We start from the raw sequence: 16594 nt of genomic DNA, 5'->3' as shown, positions 1-16594 counted from the left end.
GTGTGTGTGTGTGTGTGTAGGGTTGTGTGTGTGTGTGTGTGTGTAGGGTTGTGTGTGTGTGTGTGTAGGGTTGTGTGTGTGTGTGTGTGTGTGTAGGGTTGTGTGTGTGTGTGTGTAGGGTTGTGTGTGTAGGGTTGTGTGTGTGTGTGTGTGTGTAGGGTTGTGTGTGTGTGTGTGTGTGTAGGGTTGTGTGTGTGTGTGTGTGTGTGTGTAGGGTTGTGTGTGTGTGTGTGTGTGTGTGTGTAGGGTTGTGTGTGTGTGTGTAGGGTTGTGTGTGTGTGTGTGTGTGTGTGTGTGTAGGGTTGTGTGTGTGTGTGTGTGTGTGTGTGTGTAGGGTTGTGTGTGTGTGTGTGTGTGTGTGTAGGGTTGTGTGTGTGTGTGTGTGTGTGTGTGTGTGTGTAGGGTTCTGTGTGTGTGTGTGTGTGTAGGGTTGTGTGTGTGTGTGTGTGTAGGGTTGTGTGTGTGTGTGTGTAGGGTTGTGTGTGTGTGTGTAGGGTTGTGTGTGTGTGTGTGTAGGGTTGTGTGTGTGTGTGTGTGTAGGGTTGTGTGTGTGTGTGTGTAGGGTTGTGTTTGTGTGTGTGTGTGTGTAGGGTTGTGTTTGTGTGTGTGTGTGTGTAGGGTTGTGTGTGTGTGTGTGTGTGTGTAGGGTTGTGTGTGTGTGTGTGTGTAGGGTTGTGTGTGTGTGTGTGTGTGTGTAGGGTTGTGTGTGTGTGTGTGTGTAGGGTTGTGTGTGTGTGTGTGTGTGTAGGGTTGTGTGTGTGTGTAGGTGTGTGTGTGTGTGTGTAGGGTTGTGTGTGTGTGTAGGGTTGTGTGTGTGTGTGTGTGTGTGTGTAGGGTTGTGTGTGTGTGTGTGTGTGTGTAGGGTTGTGTGTGTGTGTGTGTGTGTGTAGGGTTGTGTGTGTGTGTGTGTGTGTGTGTAGGGTTGTGTGTGTGTGTGTGTGTAGGGTTGTATGTGTGTGTGTGTGTGTAGGGTTGTATGTGTGTGTGTGTGTGTAGGGTTGTATGTGTGTGTGTGTGTGTAGGGTTGTATGTGTGTGTGTGTGTGTGTGTGTGTGTGTGTGTAGGGTTGTGTGTGTGTGTGTGTAGGGTTGTGTGTGTGTGTGTGTGTGTGTGTAGGGTTGTGTGTGTGTGTGTGTAGGGTTGTGTGTGTGTGTGTGTAGGGTTGTGTGTGTGTGTGTGTAGGGTTGTGTGTGTGTGTGTAGGGTTGTGTGTGTGTGTGTGTGTGTGTGTGTGTGTGTAGGGTTGTGTGTGTGTGTGTGTAGGGTTGTGTGTGTGTGTGTGTGTAGGGTTGTGTGTGTAGGGTTGTGTGTGTGTGCACGAGGAGTGTGATTTTATCTGTAGATGTTGGGGTACATGGCATTGGGTAAGAGGAGTGCTCGATCAAGCAGTGTGTGTTTACTGTTGTTGTGCATGTCCGTATGTTGAGTGTTGGCAGTATATGGAGCGTGTGTATAGACAGGGTAGCATTTCAGTGGTGGTAGTTGACATCAGGTACAGGACCATTCTAAAAGGGCCTTCTGGGTCTAGGTAGGGGTAATTAGTAGAGGGTAGGGCTGGTCTTTGTCGATGGGCAGAATACTGCTGGGCCAACCACTAACCCCAGGAACACACACAACAGCCCTGAGAGCCCCAGCCCCATACAAACACAACAGTCATTTCTATGGACACACAGCTATTGTACTGTACCAGAGACAGGGGAAGAAGACTCCCTAAGGGACTGGGCCCTACTAAACTGGGAGGTGACATGGAGATTGCTTTCAGGAATGGGTTTGTTAACAGTTCTCTCTAATCCTTCTCCATTGCATTCCAGGGGTGTATCTCCATGCTCTGGCTTCCTCGTCCCGTCTTCTTCGCTTCATCTGCACTGATGTGAATGAAACAGGTAGGCTTCAACTATTATATTGCTTAGATCCACCCTGTGTTTATTGATCAGTGCAGATGAAGGAGAGGAGACGAGGAAGCCACTTTGGGACTCTTCAGCTAGAGCCAGGCATTGGCTGGGAGTGTGTGTGGAGCACTGCAGGTTCCAGCTGGTTCCACGCATTAATCCAGTATGCTACCTATATAAACGATGTCTCCCTCTGACTGTGTCAGTCCATATCATACCACTCCTCTCAGTCACCACCACTAATCCACTCTCTTATTGGCCAGCTTGCTCCTCAACCTGCCCCATATAAACCCTAGGTCCAACATAACATCAATGTCCTTCACAGTGGGGGTAGCACCAGTGTCAGTGTAGGGGGTTACAGCAGGTGAGCTCTGGGTCCTTAAGTGTCTTTCACTCGCTCTAGAGGAGAGCCTCTGAGGTCATCAACTTTTACCAGGGAACCTGGCTAGTTGCTGTTGAGTAAGAGTAAAATTACATCTCACCAGGAACAGGGCAGGACAAAACGGGTAAAGCGGCTCTCTTTCCCAGCCTCAGGTGTGGCGAACCACACAAATATAGCACACACACACACACCTCCATTTAAAAGCAGTCTCATTTCAAAAACTAGTGATGAGGACAAACGTAGACAAAGTCCACTAAGGTAGGAATACTCCAGGGCTGTTTTGTGCAATACCTAACATCAATACGTTCACATAGGCAGACTAGATATCCTGCACTCTTCTTTAGCAGTTGATTCAGTTCAGTGTTTTTTTTCCCCTCTACAGCGCCACAGTAAATGTCCTATTGTCTCTCCTCCTCCTCTCCCGTTGGTGCGCTTAAAAGCTCCACGGAGCGCAACCGAAGGGCTGTGATTGGTCAATTGTCTGCCGTTGCCGTGGTAATGTGCCGGCGCGGTAACGTGCGCGTGCTCGTAGTTCATCAGCTGGAGAAGCGGTGGTCGCTCCAGCGGGCCTGTGCTAGTCAATCCATCTCCAGGTCCATGAGTTTGTTGCGTGAGCGGGGGGTGTGTGTGGTGTTGCGGCAGCAGCAGTGGGCACAGATGAAACCCAGGAGGAGAGAGAAGAGCCCCACGGACACAGAGGCTACAGAACCGTACAGCAGAGGCAGCTTCAGAGAGTCCCACACTGGAGGGAGACAGAGAGACAGACAGACCGAGAGAGAGAGAAAGTGTTAGTTACTGTACACACACACAACACACAGTGCCCCCCCCCCCATCCTTACTCACTGGGGAATCGTACAGTGAGGAACACCCTGGTAGAGGTGAGTTCTGCCCCGTGTGTCCAGGCCCCTGTGGAGGCAGACAGGTACCAGGGCGTGGCCTGGCAGTGGTACTCCCCGCTGTCGCTGTCCTGGGTGGCGTGGATGTTCAGGGCGTAGGTGTGTGTGTCTGTGCGCTCCAGGGACACGTCACTGCTGGCGTTGCGTGCCTCCTTCTTGACCAGACCGAAGCGGTCCACGCTGGCCAGTAGGGTGCCTTTGTTCCCCCCTCTCAGCCGCGTGAGGTACCAACGTACCTCGTAGGACAGGTCATCTGAGGGAGGAAGAGGAGAGAATTCTATTAAAACCACTTCATTGGGTTTATGTAATAGAGCTAACATCAGCAGATTGAAACTGTGGATGTAGGGACAGGAAGAGGGGAGACAGAGCGACGGGGAGAGACATGGAGGGGAGACTGGCTAGAGAGAGAAGAGAGGGGGAAGGGAATGGGACGGAGAGACAGAATAGAGGGGGAGGGGACTGGATAGAGACACAGAAGTAGAAGGGGGAGGAGAAAATGTTAAGTATTTTATAGAAATCCTTTCCATGTGGTTGAGGTTAAAGGTTTTATCAGTCTATCGCTGAACCTACAGTTAGTGTCTGGTGTTGCCACCGTCTCAATGTTGATCTGTGATGGGAATTCATGGATCTGAAGAAAACTCTACATGTGAATAGACATGCTATCACTGAGAGAACATAGAACACAGTACACATCTTCCATATGATACATCTATTTCTCTATCCATGTATTCATACATCTGTGTTTCTGTGCTAGGGGCTCTTAGCAAAGGTCTAAAGAGGAGCAGCTTTAACCGGTCATTAATGTGTCTAAAAGGGACTATCATTACTGTCCCACCCACACACAGATTACACATCAATACTATGTGTGTCTCTACAGCCACCTTTAGAGAACATCTCACAGAAAGAGACGAAGAGGGAAGGAACAATAAGAAAATAAAGAATAAGATGTTCTAGAGAAGATGAAGAAAAAAAAGAACGAGAGAGAGAGCAACGAGGGAGAGAGAGCGAGCAACGAGCGATCGAGCGAGCAGCGAGAGAGCAACGAGAGAGCAGCGAGAGCGCAACGAGAGCGCAGCGAGCAAGAAACGAGAGAGCAAGAAACGAGAGAGAGCAAGAAACGAGAGAGAGCAACGAGAGCGCAGCGAGAGAGCAACGAGAGCGCAGCGAGAGAGCAAGAAACGAGAGAGAGCAAGAAACGAGAGAGAGCAAGAAACGAGAGAGAGCAAGAAACGAGAGAGAGCAAGAAACGAGAGGGAGCAAGAAACGAGAGAGAGAGGGCAGTGCCAGTGACCCAGAATGTGGTATGACTTCTTCAGTCAGATTTGCTATCCTGTCCAGCAGCCTCTAACTGACTGGACATGACTGGACATCTTAACCACCAATACAGAGTTCGCCACTGGAGAGTTGGAAGTAAAAATAAATAATTAGGTACTATGGGGTGAATCCTAACTTTAAGTAACATTTTCACTTCGCATCAATGTGTGACTAACTGCTAATACAAGGCCTACTTAGTAAAAAATATGAAGATGCTGATGGTAATGATGATGATGATGAATAAGATGGGGAAAGGCAGGAAGGGACACATCTATATTTATAGAGATGGAACGGAGGGCACCGCGACCCCTCGTTTCCACAACCTCAGTGTCCGGATTCAAGAGGTGACTGGATGTGACACAAGCCTAAACGTAGAGGACCGCTGGACTAACGGACCAATCAGGCCGATTCCTGCAGACCTAATTGAGGACTGGTCAGTGGACATTAGTCTTAAAGGGATAGTTTGGTAGCTGGGCTGTTGTCAGTCGTAACCCGTTTCACTCCTAGAATTGGGACTGTATGGATAGGGCCAAATTGAAATGTTTTTAACAGAAGAAATACGAAAAAGAATATGCATAACCAATGATAAGGGAACAGTTTGGAGATTAAGGGGAAATTATCTGACTAAAAGGTGAGAACACAACTGTTCACCTGACAAGACTGAATCCAAACATTATACTGTCGTGGCCAAAAGTTTTGAGAATGACACAAATATTAATTTCCACAAATTTTGCTGCTTCAGTGTCTTTAGATATTTTTGTCAGATGTTACTACAGAATACTGAAGTATAATTACAAGCATTTCATAACGGTCAAAGGCTTTTATTGACAATTACATTAAGTTGATGCAAAGAGTCAATATTTGCAGTGTTGGCCCTTCTTTTTCAAGACCTCTGCAATCCGCCCTGGCATGCTGTCAATTAACTTCTGGGCCACATCCTGACTGATGGCAGCCCATTCTTGCATAATCAATGCTTGGAGTTTGTCAGAATTTGTGGGTTTTTGTCTGTCCACCCACCTCTTGAGGATTGACCACAAGTTCTCAATGGGATTAAGGTCTGGGGAGTTTCCTGACCATGGACCCAAAATATTGATGTTTTGTTCCCCGAGCCACTTAGTTATCACTTTTGCCTTATGGCAAGGTGCTCCATCATGCTGGAAAAGGCATTGTTCGTCACCAAACTGTTCCTGGGTGGTTGGGAGAAGTTGTTCTCGGAGGATGTGTTGGTACCATTCTTTATTCATGGCTGTGTTCTTAGGCAAAATTGTGAGTGAGCCCACTTCCTTGGCTGAGAAACAACCCCACACATGAATGGTCTCAGGATGCTTTACTGTTGGCATGACACAGGACTGATGGTAGCGCTCACCTTGTCTTCTCCAGACAAGCTTTTTTCCAGATGCCCCAAACAATCAGAAAGGGGATTCATCAGAGAAAATGACTTTACCCCAGTCCTCAGTAGTCCAATACCTGTTGCAGAATATCAGTCTGTCCCTGATGTCTTTCCTGGAGAGAAGTGGCTTCTTTGCTGCCCTTCTTGACACCAGGCCATCCTCCAAAAGTCTTCGCCTCACTGTGCGTGCAGATGAACTCACACCTCCCTGCTGCCATTCCTGAGCAAGCTCTGTCCTGCTGGTGCCCCGATCCCGCAGCTGAATCAACTTTAGGAGACGGTCCTGGCGCTTGCTGGACTTTCTTGGGCGCCCTGAAGCCTTCTTCACGACAATTGAACCACTCTCCTTGAAGTTCTTGATGATCCGATAAAATGGTTGATTTAGGTGCAATCTTACTGGCAGCAATATCCTTGCCTGTGAAGCCCTTTTTGTGCAAAACAATGATGGCACGTGTGTGACAGAGGAAGAACAATGATTCCAAGCACCACCCTCCTTTTGAAGCTTCCAGTCTGTTATTCGAACTCAATCAGCATAACAGCGTGACCTCCAGCCTTGTCCTCGTCAACGCTCACACCTGTGTTAACGAGAGAATCACTGACATGATGTCAGCTGGTCCTTTTGTGGCAGGGCTGAAATGCAGTGGAAATGTTTTTTGGGGATTCAGTTAATTTGCATGGCAAAGAGGGACTTTGCAATTAATTGCAATTCATCTGATCACTCTTCATAACATTCTGGAGTATATGCAAATTGGCATCATACAAACTGAGGCAGCAAACTTTGTGAAAATTAATGTGGGTGTCATTCTCAAAACTTTTGGCCACGACTGTACACTTCATTTTGTGCATTTTACATTTACAGTACTCTGGATACATTCAGTAACATAGAAAATGGTTGCTTAAATGGGAAGAGGTCCATGATAAGGCGTTGCTCTGCCTTCTTGACATCTCAGTCGAGGGAAAGTGTCAGTAACATGCATGTCAATCAAAAAACGGCCCATTATAAATCTCAACGTGGTTGAGGTGTGCATCGTTTGAAAGCCTGTTCTATTGCCAACATTAGTAGTTCCGTGCGTGTTCTGCTGCAAATTTTCTTCACAATACGAGAAATATAGGCTCATTCTGTTCAGAACAATCCAGGGTATAACATGTAATCTTGTCATTTTACACCAAAAATAGCTAATAAACGTTGATACTGTAAATAAATACATTTTAAAATATGGAAATGTGAAGTACACATTATGACATCAAACCGGTATTATAATCCTCAACGTCTCATCGTTCAGAACACACGGACTCCTCTAGATTTACAGCATTCCCCTCACTCAGATTACAAACTAAATTACTGAAGTAGCCAAAATCATCCACGACGAGTTACAGGTGCTGAGACTAGTATTTGTAAAAAGTAGTACGTTGCTAGGTAACAATGTAAACAATGCCACTTTATATGAACGGGACCATGTGCATGTTGTCTCATATCATGGGCAGGAGAGGCTCTAACAATGGGAACTCTAAACCACCCGTTGTAGAAACCTGTTCAGAACGTCTGCCAGTTGAAACAACGCTGTAAAGCAGACAGCTTGAGCTCTGACGTCATATACAACATGTTACCGTACAGCCCCTGCATTCCAATTGAGGTGCTCATTAATGACCAAATCTGCCATTTTCAACCAGTTTATGGGATGACAGGGGCTGTGAGTGTAAAGGGTTAATAGTTTGGTAGCTGGGCCTTTTATCTTGAATAGTAAGCAGAGCGTTTCTATGAAGCCACTTAGGAGATCCTTTCAGATGGGAACTAAGTTATAAAGCTTCATAAAGCCACCGTTTGCCTCCTTTGACATTGAATACATTATAACAAAGGACAGGAAGAGAGAACATGAAGATATTGAAATAACACCCCTGGAGTTGTATGAACACCCATTACACTATCCAAATAGAAGATATCTAAAGAGGAATTAAGGTGACCCACCACACCTTAGAGAAACAAAAAAAAGGTACCTGCCAAGACCCCCTGTACCAGGCACTGCAGATAACATTCTCTCACGCACATGCACACATGCCTGCGAACACACACACACACACAGTCACATTGCCTCAGATTGGTCCCAGCTGTTTCAGTGTAATTCCTTGAATACACTGCTCTTTGAACCGCACGCGTAGCAACAATAACCAAGACGGCAAAACAAATACATTATCACCGGTATTCCCATTAACAAGCTTGATCCCCACTACAACACAACGCTGTAAGATTCCTCCCACTGGCCCCGTTATCCTCCCCTCCACCTCCATCCTCTCCTCCACCTCCTCTATCCTCCACCATCCTCCCCTCCACCTCATCAACACCAGGATCCGCCAAGGAGAAATAAAAGTAGATTGTCTTCACATCGAAATGAACTGAATAAAATACATTTGATTGGTTCATTCCATGTATTGATCCCCAGAGGGGGGAGTTAGTTAGTTTTGCCAGCAGCAGCAGAAGGTAAAGACCAATAGTGGTAGACACTACAGGCATCCAGAACACAGAAATCAACAGGGATACTGCCACTGATGTCTGATAGAACAAAGTCTATTACACGTGGGCCATAAAGCGGTGCTACAACACAGCACACAGGAATACTAAACACTGCATGGACCTCGTAGAATCACAATGAGCAGAACGGCCATTCCAATTACGAGCAATGGGCCATGACCGACGGGCAGCGGCCATTTTGGGTGTCTCATTTTGAATTGACGCTAACAAGTCACGACGTCGCGTGAATTCTATTGTGTCGCCAATATTTGGGTGGAATGTGAAAAATGTTGTAATTCTTAGAGTTATGGGCTGATCTAAAGAGACATATTGTGCAGTAGGGTGCCATTTCACACACAACTCATGTCTGTTCTGTTACCCCTTCTATTTCTATGCTCAAGCCGTCCTCCCCTTTATTACCAGAAGGACTTAATGGCCTGAGTGAGTCTCTTTCCCCGCACCAGTTAGTTAGACCGTTCTCTCTTCACCAGTCCTTTAGGAGGTCTCTCCAGTCTCCTGTGAGGGGGAAATGGACCATGGAATATAACTATTAATTACTGGCTGTAGAGGAGAAGAGAACAGGTAAACCTGTAAATCAAACTAGCCTGCTAAACCTGTTCTCTCCTAGCCTGCCCCACAGAATCAAACTAGCCTGGCTAGTTTGATTCTGTGGGGCAGGCTAGGAGAGAACAGGTTTAGCAGGCTAGTTTGATTCTGTGGGGCAGGCTAGGAGAGGAGACTAGACAGACTCAGTGAACTGCTCTAGTCGTAAAGGATGGTTCAATCCTAGTCAGACGTTTACATGCTTCTTTAGTGGGTTTACATTTTTTTTTTATATTTAACTAGGCAAGTCAGTTAAGAACACATGTTTACAATGACGGCCTACCCCGGCCAAAACCGGACGACGCTGGGCCAATTGCTGGGCCAATCACGGCCGGATGTGATGCGGTACTGGGCCGAGTCCATATTCCACTCCATTCAAAGAAAATTAACACTAATAAACTATTTTATGTTCCATCTTTCTCTTTTTTTTTGTGTGTGTGAATTTTTACCCCTTTTTCTCCCCAATTTCATGGTATCCAATTGTTGTAGTAGCTACTATCTTGTCTCATCGCTACAACTCCCGTACCGGCTCGGGAGAGACGGTTGAAAGTCATGCGTCCTCCGATACACAACCCAACCAAGCCGCACTGCTTCTTAACACAGCGTGCATCCAACCCGGAAGCCAGCCGCACCAATGTGTCGGAGGAAACACTGTGCACCTGGAAACCTTGGTTAGCGTGCACTGCGCCCGGCCCGCCACAGGAGTCGCTGGTGCGCGATGAGACAAGGACACCCCTACCGACCAAGCCCTAACCCGGACGACGCTAGGCCAATTGTGCGTCGCCCCACGGACCTCCCGGTCGCGGCCGGTTACAACAGAGCCTGGGCGCGAACCCAGGGACTCTGATGGCACAGCTGGCGCTGCAGTACAGCGCCCTTAACCACTGTGCCACCCGGGAGGCCCCCATCTGTCTCTTGATCTTAATTTAACCTCCTGTTGTCCTTCTTATGTTATGTCCTCTCATGGCAGCAACTGGCACAAGCAGGGACAAAGTCTTCAGTGTCTCCCCTAAGGAAACAGACTCCGTACTCTGGGTACAGAGACAGGGTACAGAGACAGGGTACAGAGACACGACAGCATCTGAGAAAAACAGCTGTTGCTTGTCAGCTCCAACTGCTGCCAAACAAACAAACACATAACTCTGCTCTTTGATGACAACATCCTCGTGTCCCAACCACTCACACACACTATACCTTTGCTGTGAACATCTGACGCCTGCTGATCAAAACTAACGGGAGACATCAACATGCCAGGCCAACAGCTAGCTAGCTTTCTCAACAGCATCAGTTCACAAGTGCAACATTCCCACCAACAGACGTGCAGTCTGTCGGTCTCACACAATCACCACACCGGCTGCGTCCTAATGGTCTAATATACATGTATTTCCTTGATGTCCACTAATCTGAAAGGACATGATGGATTTAAAAAAAAAAAAATATTGGTCTATCTGTCCAGTTATATCAGCTAGGAAAGGAAACAAGGAAAGGTGGCTGTTTGTGTCATCTTGTGGTCTCTTGTGGGTAGGTCCATTTCAGTGCTGCATAGGAATGTGATTCTCCTGCTCAGGCTTGTTCCTGCACTGTAAGTGTTGTATATAGAGTATCACTTTCGATTACTCAACACTTACACCAAACCATAAGTCTTGTCAGGTACTATCCAGTCCCTCTCCTTTCTATAGAGCAGTGGTTCCCAACCTTTTTATAGTCCCGCACCCCTTCAAACATTCAACCTCCAGCTGCGTACCCCCTCTAGCCCCAGGGTCAGCCGTACCCCCTCTAGCACCAGGGTCAGCCGTACCCCCTCTAGCACCAGGGTCAGCCGTACCCCCTCTAGCACCAGGGTCAGCCGTACCCCCTCTAGCACCAGGGTCAGCCGTACCCCCTCTAGCACCAGGGTCAGCCGTACCCCCTCTAGCACCAGGGTCAGCCGTACCCCCTCTAGCACCAGGGTCAGCCGTACCCCCTCTAGCACCAGGGTCAGCCGTACCCCCTCTAGCACCAGGGTCAGCCGTACCCCCTCTAGCACCAGGGTCAGCCGTACCCCCTCTAGCACCAGGGTCAGCCGTACCCCCTCTAGCACCAGGGTCAGCCGTACCCCCTCTAGCACCAGGGTCAGCCGTACCCCCTCTAGCACCAGGGTCAGCACACTGTTTTTTGCCATCATTGGAAGCCTGCCACACACACACACACACACACTATACGATACATTTATTAAACATAAGAATGAGAGTGAGTTGTCGTCACAACCCGGCTCATGGGAAGTGACAAAGAGCTCTTATAGGACCAGGGCACAAATAATAATCAACCAATTTTCTCTTTATTTAACCATCTTACATATAAAACCTTAAGTCATCGAAAATTGTGAATAACTCACCACAGGTTAATGAGAAGGGTGTGCTTGAAAGGATGCACATAACTCTGCAATGTTGGGTTATATTGGAGAGAGTCTCAGTCTTAAATAATTTCACAGTCTGTGCCTGTATTTAGTTTTCATGCTAGTGAGGGCCGAGAATCCACTCTCACATAGGTACTTCGTTGCAAAGGGCATCAGTGTCTTAACAGCGCGATTTGCCAAGGCAGGATACTCTGAGCGCAGCCCAATCCAGAAATCTGGCAGTGGCTTATGATTAAATGACATTTTCACAGAAACGCTCGTTTCTGGACGAGAGGCAGGGCACGAAAGGGATAACGAATTCAGTTTGTGTCATCCGTTTCAGGAAAGTACCTGCGTAATTGAGCACCCAACTCACTCAGGTGCTTCGCTATATCACATTTGACATTGTCCGTAAGCTTGAGTTCATTTGTACACCAAATAAGCAAAGAAATGACAGTCCATCATTACTTTAAAACATGAAGGTCAGTCAATGCAAAACATTAAGAACTTTGAAAGTTCCTTCAAGTGCAGTCGCAAAAACCATCATGCCCTGTGATGAAACTGGCTCTCATGAGGACTGCCACAAGAAAGGAAGACCCAGAGTTACCTCTACTGCAGAGGATAAGTTCATTAGAGTTACTAGCCTCAGAAATTGCAGCCCAAATAAATATATCACAGAGTTCAAGTAACGGACACATCTCAGCATCAACTGTTCAGAGGAGACTGTGAATCAGGCCTTTATGGTCGAATTGCTGCAAAGAAACCACTACTAAAGGACACCAATAATAGTAAGAGCCTTGCTTGGGCCAAGAAACACGAGCAATGGACATTAGACCGGTGGAAATTTGTCATTTGGTCTGGAGTCCAAATTGGAGATTTTTGGCTCCAACCGCCGTGTCTTTGTGAGACGCAGTGTGGGTGAACGGATGATCTCTGCATGTGTATTTCCCACCATAAAGCATGGAGAAGGAGGTGTTATGGTGTGGGAGTGCTTTGCTGGTGACAAAGTCTGAGTTATTTAGAATTAAAGGCACACTTAACCAGCACGGCTACCACAGCATTCTGCAGCAATACGCTATCTCACCTGGTTTGGGCTTAGTGAGAATATCATTTGTTTTTCAACAGGACAATGACCCAACACACCTCCAGGCTGTGTATTTTACCAAGAAGGAGAGTGATGGAGTGCTGCATCAGATGACCTGACCTCCACAATCCCCAGACTTCCACCTAATTTAGATGGTTTGGGATGAGTCAGACCGCAGAGTGAAGGAAAAGCAGCCAACAAGTGCTCAGCATATGTGGGAACTCCTTCAAGACTGTTGGAAAAGCCTTCCAGGTGAAATTGGTTCAGACAATGCCAAGAGTGTGCAAAGCGGTCATCAAGGCAAAGGGTGGCTACTTTGAAGAATCTCAAATATAAAATATATTTTGATTACTACATGATTCCATATGTATTATTTCATAGTTATGATGTCTTCACTATTATTCTACAATGTAGAAAATAGTAAAAATAAAGAAAAATCCTTGAACAAGTAGAGGTTCTGAAACTTTTTGACAGGTAGTAAGTAAATATATATATATATATCGTTTAAGGGTTTCTCTTTATTTGTACTATTCTGATCAATTTAATGTTATTTTAATGGACACATTTTTTTTGCTTTTCTTTCAAAAATAAGGACATTTCTAAGTGACACCAAACTTCTGAACGGTAGTGTATATATTTGTTTTAAAATGTGAATCACGTTTTTATTATACCCCCGACGACATTTGGGAATTTTATTTGGGAATACATGCTATCACTGTGGATTACTCAACATTTACACCAAACCATCAGTCACACCAGCTACTATCCAGTTTCTCTCCTAGACATCTGCTCCCCAAGTCTCTCTGCCATTTGGTTTCATGTGGTATTGTTGACAGTTTTACAGCACCTCACATATCCGACATCAACAGCATTAATATGGGGATTAAATATGCCCCTCTGTAAGAGAAGGAAGAATAAATAGTGTGTGTGTGTGTGTGTGTGTGTGTGTGTGTCCGCGCGCTAAGACAAAGGTTGGGTAACACCATCCGGTGCATGACTAAACAGAACACACACCTACCCACGTGAGTTTAGGACACCGCAGATGGCATGGTTGGGCAAAACCATATCAGTCGGCACATGACTAAACTAAACAAACCACCGCCACACCTGAAGGAAACGAGATGTATCGGTTTCAGTATTAGTAGGATTAGTTGGAAGAATTTGGCTTGAATAGTGCGTCACAATACCTACTGTGAGGCATCATGACCAAGTTAATACGAAGGTAAGTCTGACTCATGGAATTCTTAAAGCTACAGGTCAGGGTCTGAAGGCTTTTACTCCAGCCTAGCTCTAATTAATTAACACCTGATTCAACTAAATCAGAGGTCTTGATAATCAGCTGATTGGTTGAATTGGGTATGTCAGTGCTGGGATGGAACAAAAGCCTAGGCTACACCTGAAAGCTCTCACCACTGTCGGAGAAAATTCTGCCGTCGATTGAGAAGACAAAATGCCATTCTAACCAAAAAAAAGCCATGAGCTAATTAACAGACTAACAGTGTAGTTCAGTAATACCATTCCCCTGCAGCCTTCCAGCTGTCTCCCTGTAGGTAACTAACTAAGTGTAGTTCAGTAATACCATTCCCCTGCAGCCTTCCAGCTGTCTCCCTGTAGGTAACTAACTAAGTGTAGTTCAGTAATACCATTCCCCTGCAGCCTTCCAGCTGTCTCCCTGTAGGTAACTAACAGACTAACAGTGTAGTTCAGTAATACCATTCCCCTGCAGCCTTCCAGCTGTCTCCCTGTAGGTAACTAACTAACAGTGTAGTTCAGTAATACCATTCCCCTGCAGCCTTCCAGCTGTCTCCCTGTAGGTAACTAACTAACAGTGTAGTTCAGTAATACCATTCCCCTGCAGCCTTCCAGCTGTCTCCCTGTAGGTAACTAACTAACAGACTAACAGTGTAGTTCAGTAATACCATTCCCCTGCAGCCTTCCAGCTGTCTCCCTGTAGGTAACTAACTAACAGACTAACAGTGTAGTTCAGTAATACCATTCCCCTGCAGCCTTCCAGCTGTCTCCCTGTAGGTAACTAACAGTGTAGTTCAGTAATACCATTCCCCTGCAGCCTTCCAGCTGTCTCCCTGTAGGTAACTAACTAACAGTGTAGTTCAGTAATACCATTCCCCTGCAGCCTTCTAGCTGTCTCCCTGTAGGTAACTAACTAACAGTGTAGTTCAGTAATACCATTCCCCTGCAGCCTTCCAGCTGTCTCCCTGTAGGTAACTAACAGACTAACAGTGTAGTTCAGTAATACCATTCCCCTGCAGCCTTCCAGCTGTCTCCCTGTAGGTAACTAACAGTGTAGTTCAGTAATACCATTCCCCTGCAGCCTTCTAGCTTTCTCCCTGTAGGTAACTAACTGCTATGTTCCACCATCAGGAAAAGAAGCTGCAACTGACCATAAGATTACCATGACATTCCATTACGTTCTCTGATATGCACGTGAATAACAGGAAGGCGTATGTGTGTATGCATGTGAATACACACACACACACCGACAGCTGGGGTTCTGAAAAATGACACCCCCCACTTGCATAATCACACAATCACATTCAGACAAACACACACAGCTGCTATGAGCAGAACTCTCTGTTCTGATCTCTGACCGGTCTCGTGTTCGACTGGACTGAAGAATATAGAAAGATAACAATATGAAAGAGACAGAGGAGGAGGAGAAAGGAGACAGAGACCGACAGACAGAGACACAGAGTTATGTAATCTAATGGCTGAGGGAGGGAGAGGAAGACAAAGTGATAGAGAGAGTTGATAAGAGAGAATGAGACAGAATGACTTCCAATAAGAGATCACACTGCACTCCTCCCTGAGCTGGGAGAACGGGAGAGATTGAGTGCAGAAAGAACGGTGATAAGAGAGGCAGGATGAGGACAGGAGGAAGGGAGGAGAGGATGGAGAGATGTGAACAGGACAGCTGATAAGAAACTAATTAACTCTCAACACTGGAAGGTTGTGTCTTATGGATACAGCTATAACCTGATGAGAGTGTGTGTGTCGTCCCCTACCTGACTTGGGGGATGCTCCAGAGATGCTGAGGGCACACACCATCTTGGCGGTCTCCCAGGGATACAAAGTGGTGGTGTCAGAGCGGATGGCCACAGCGAACGAGGGGCCTACAGGAAGGAACACACAGAGGTTAGAGGTCAGGGGTTACATTCACTGTGTTAACACCCCTAACACTGGTCCTTCGCCAGGTCTTTCAAAGGTGTTCATCCAAACAGCTCCTCTCAGCTCACTGACCCAGTCAGAGTGTGTGTGTGTGTGTGTGTGTGTGTGTGTGTGTGTGTATATAAGCACCTACAGAGGGACTCAGTATGGTGTCTCCTCTAACACATGTTCAACACACACACACGATAAAGAGAGCCAGTGATACGGATCATTGCGGCTTCTAACTGATTTGTCCAGGAGAGGTTGGTTATGGGGTGCCGTTTTGAAGCTTCCACCCCACAGAGAGGAAGAAGGGCTGCAGGTAGCCTAGCGGTTAGGAGCGTTGGACCTGTAACCGAATGGTTGCTGGTTCGAATCCCCGAGCCGACTAGGTGAAACATCTGCTGATGTGCCCTTGAGCAAGGCACTTCGCTATATTTGCTCCTCTAAGACGCACTGTATTAGAGCGTCTGCTAAATTACTCAAATGTAAGAGAGAGAGCGTGCGTCTTTCCACAGTGAGAGAGAGCTCAAAGGGTCTACCTCCCCAGAGACAGTAGTAGAGGTTTCAGTAACTAGTTACATCTCTCTAACGAACATCAAACACAGCCAACTAGGCCGATGCAGGGAATGTGAGAGTATATTTAGGGTTCATGTGCGAGAGCATATTTAGGGTTCATGTGCGAGAGCATATTTAGGGTTCATGTGTGAGCTTCAGTAAAAGTCTAGTGGGTATAGACTCAGTAGGACACATGTAACTCAGTGGTGGTCAGGGTGTGTGTTCTATCCTCGTACCAGTTTCCTGGAAGTTGATCTGGACCTTGTTGGACTTGGCGCTGACAGCTTTGGTCCAGGCCTGGCCTGGTTGTTTGGTCCAGGCGGTGATATCACACCAGTAGAAGCCCCTGTCACCCTGCTGCACTCCGGCCAGACGGAAGCGGAACTCAGCCGGACCCGTCTTAGTCAGAACCAGGCTGTCCCTGGGAGCCAGAA

At 46.8% G+C, this 16594-nt stretch overlaps 1 protein-coding gene across 1 annotated transcript in view; it reads right to left on the bottom strand.

Moving 5' to 3' along the window:
- Positions 1–1417: 1417 nt before the first annotated feature.
- The window catches only part of LOC110527334 (prostaglandin F2 receptor negative regulator), a 49542-nt gene continuing 34365 nt past the window's right edge, over positions 1418–16594 (bottom strand). The window contains exons 9-12 of the mRNA XM_036984406.1: positions 16397–16581; positions 15461–15568; positions 3114–3419; positions 1418–3012 (exon numbers count right to left, since the gene is read on the bottom strand). Coding sequence (XP_036840301.1) covers positions 2849–3012; positions 3114–3419; positions 15461–15568; positions 16397–16581 — 763 coding nt within the window. The 3' untranslated portion in view covers positions 1418–2848. The remainder of the gene's footprint in view (positions 3013–3113; positions 3420–15460; positions 15569–16396; positions 16582–16594) is intronic.

The sequence above is a fragment of the Oncorhynchus mykiss genome, chromosome 7, assembly GCF_013265735.2.
Source record: "Oncorhynchus mykiss isolate Arlee chromosome 7, USDA_OmykA_1.1, whole genome shotgun sequence".
NCBI classification, from domain to species: Eukaryota; Metazoa; Chordata; class Actinopteri; order Salmoniformes; family Salmonidae; genus Oncorhynchus; species Oncorhynchus mykiss.
Note: the sequence above shows the minus strand (reverse complement) of the source record. Positions and strands in the feature narration are given on the sequence as shown.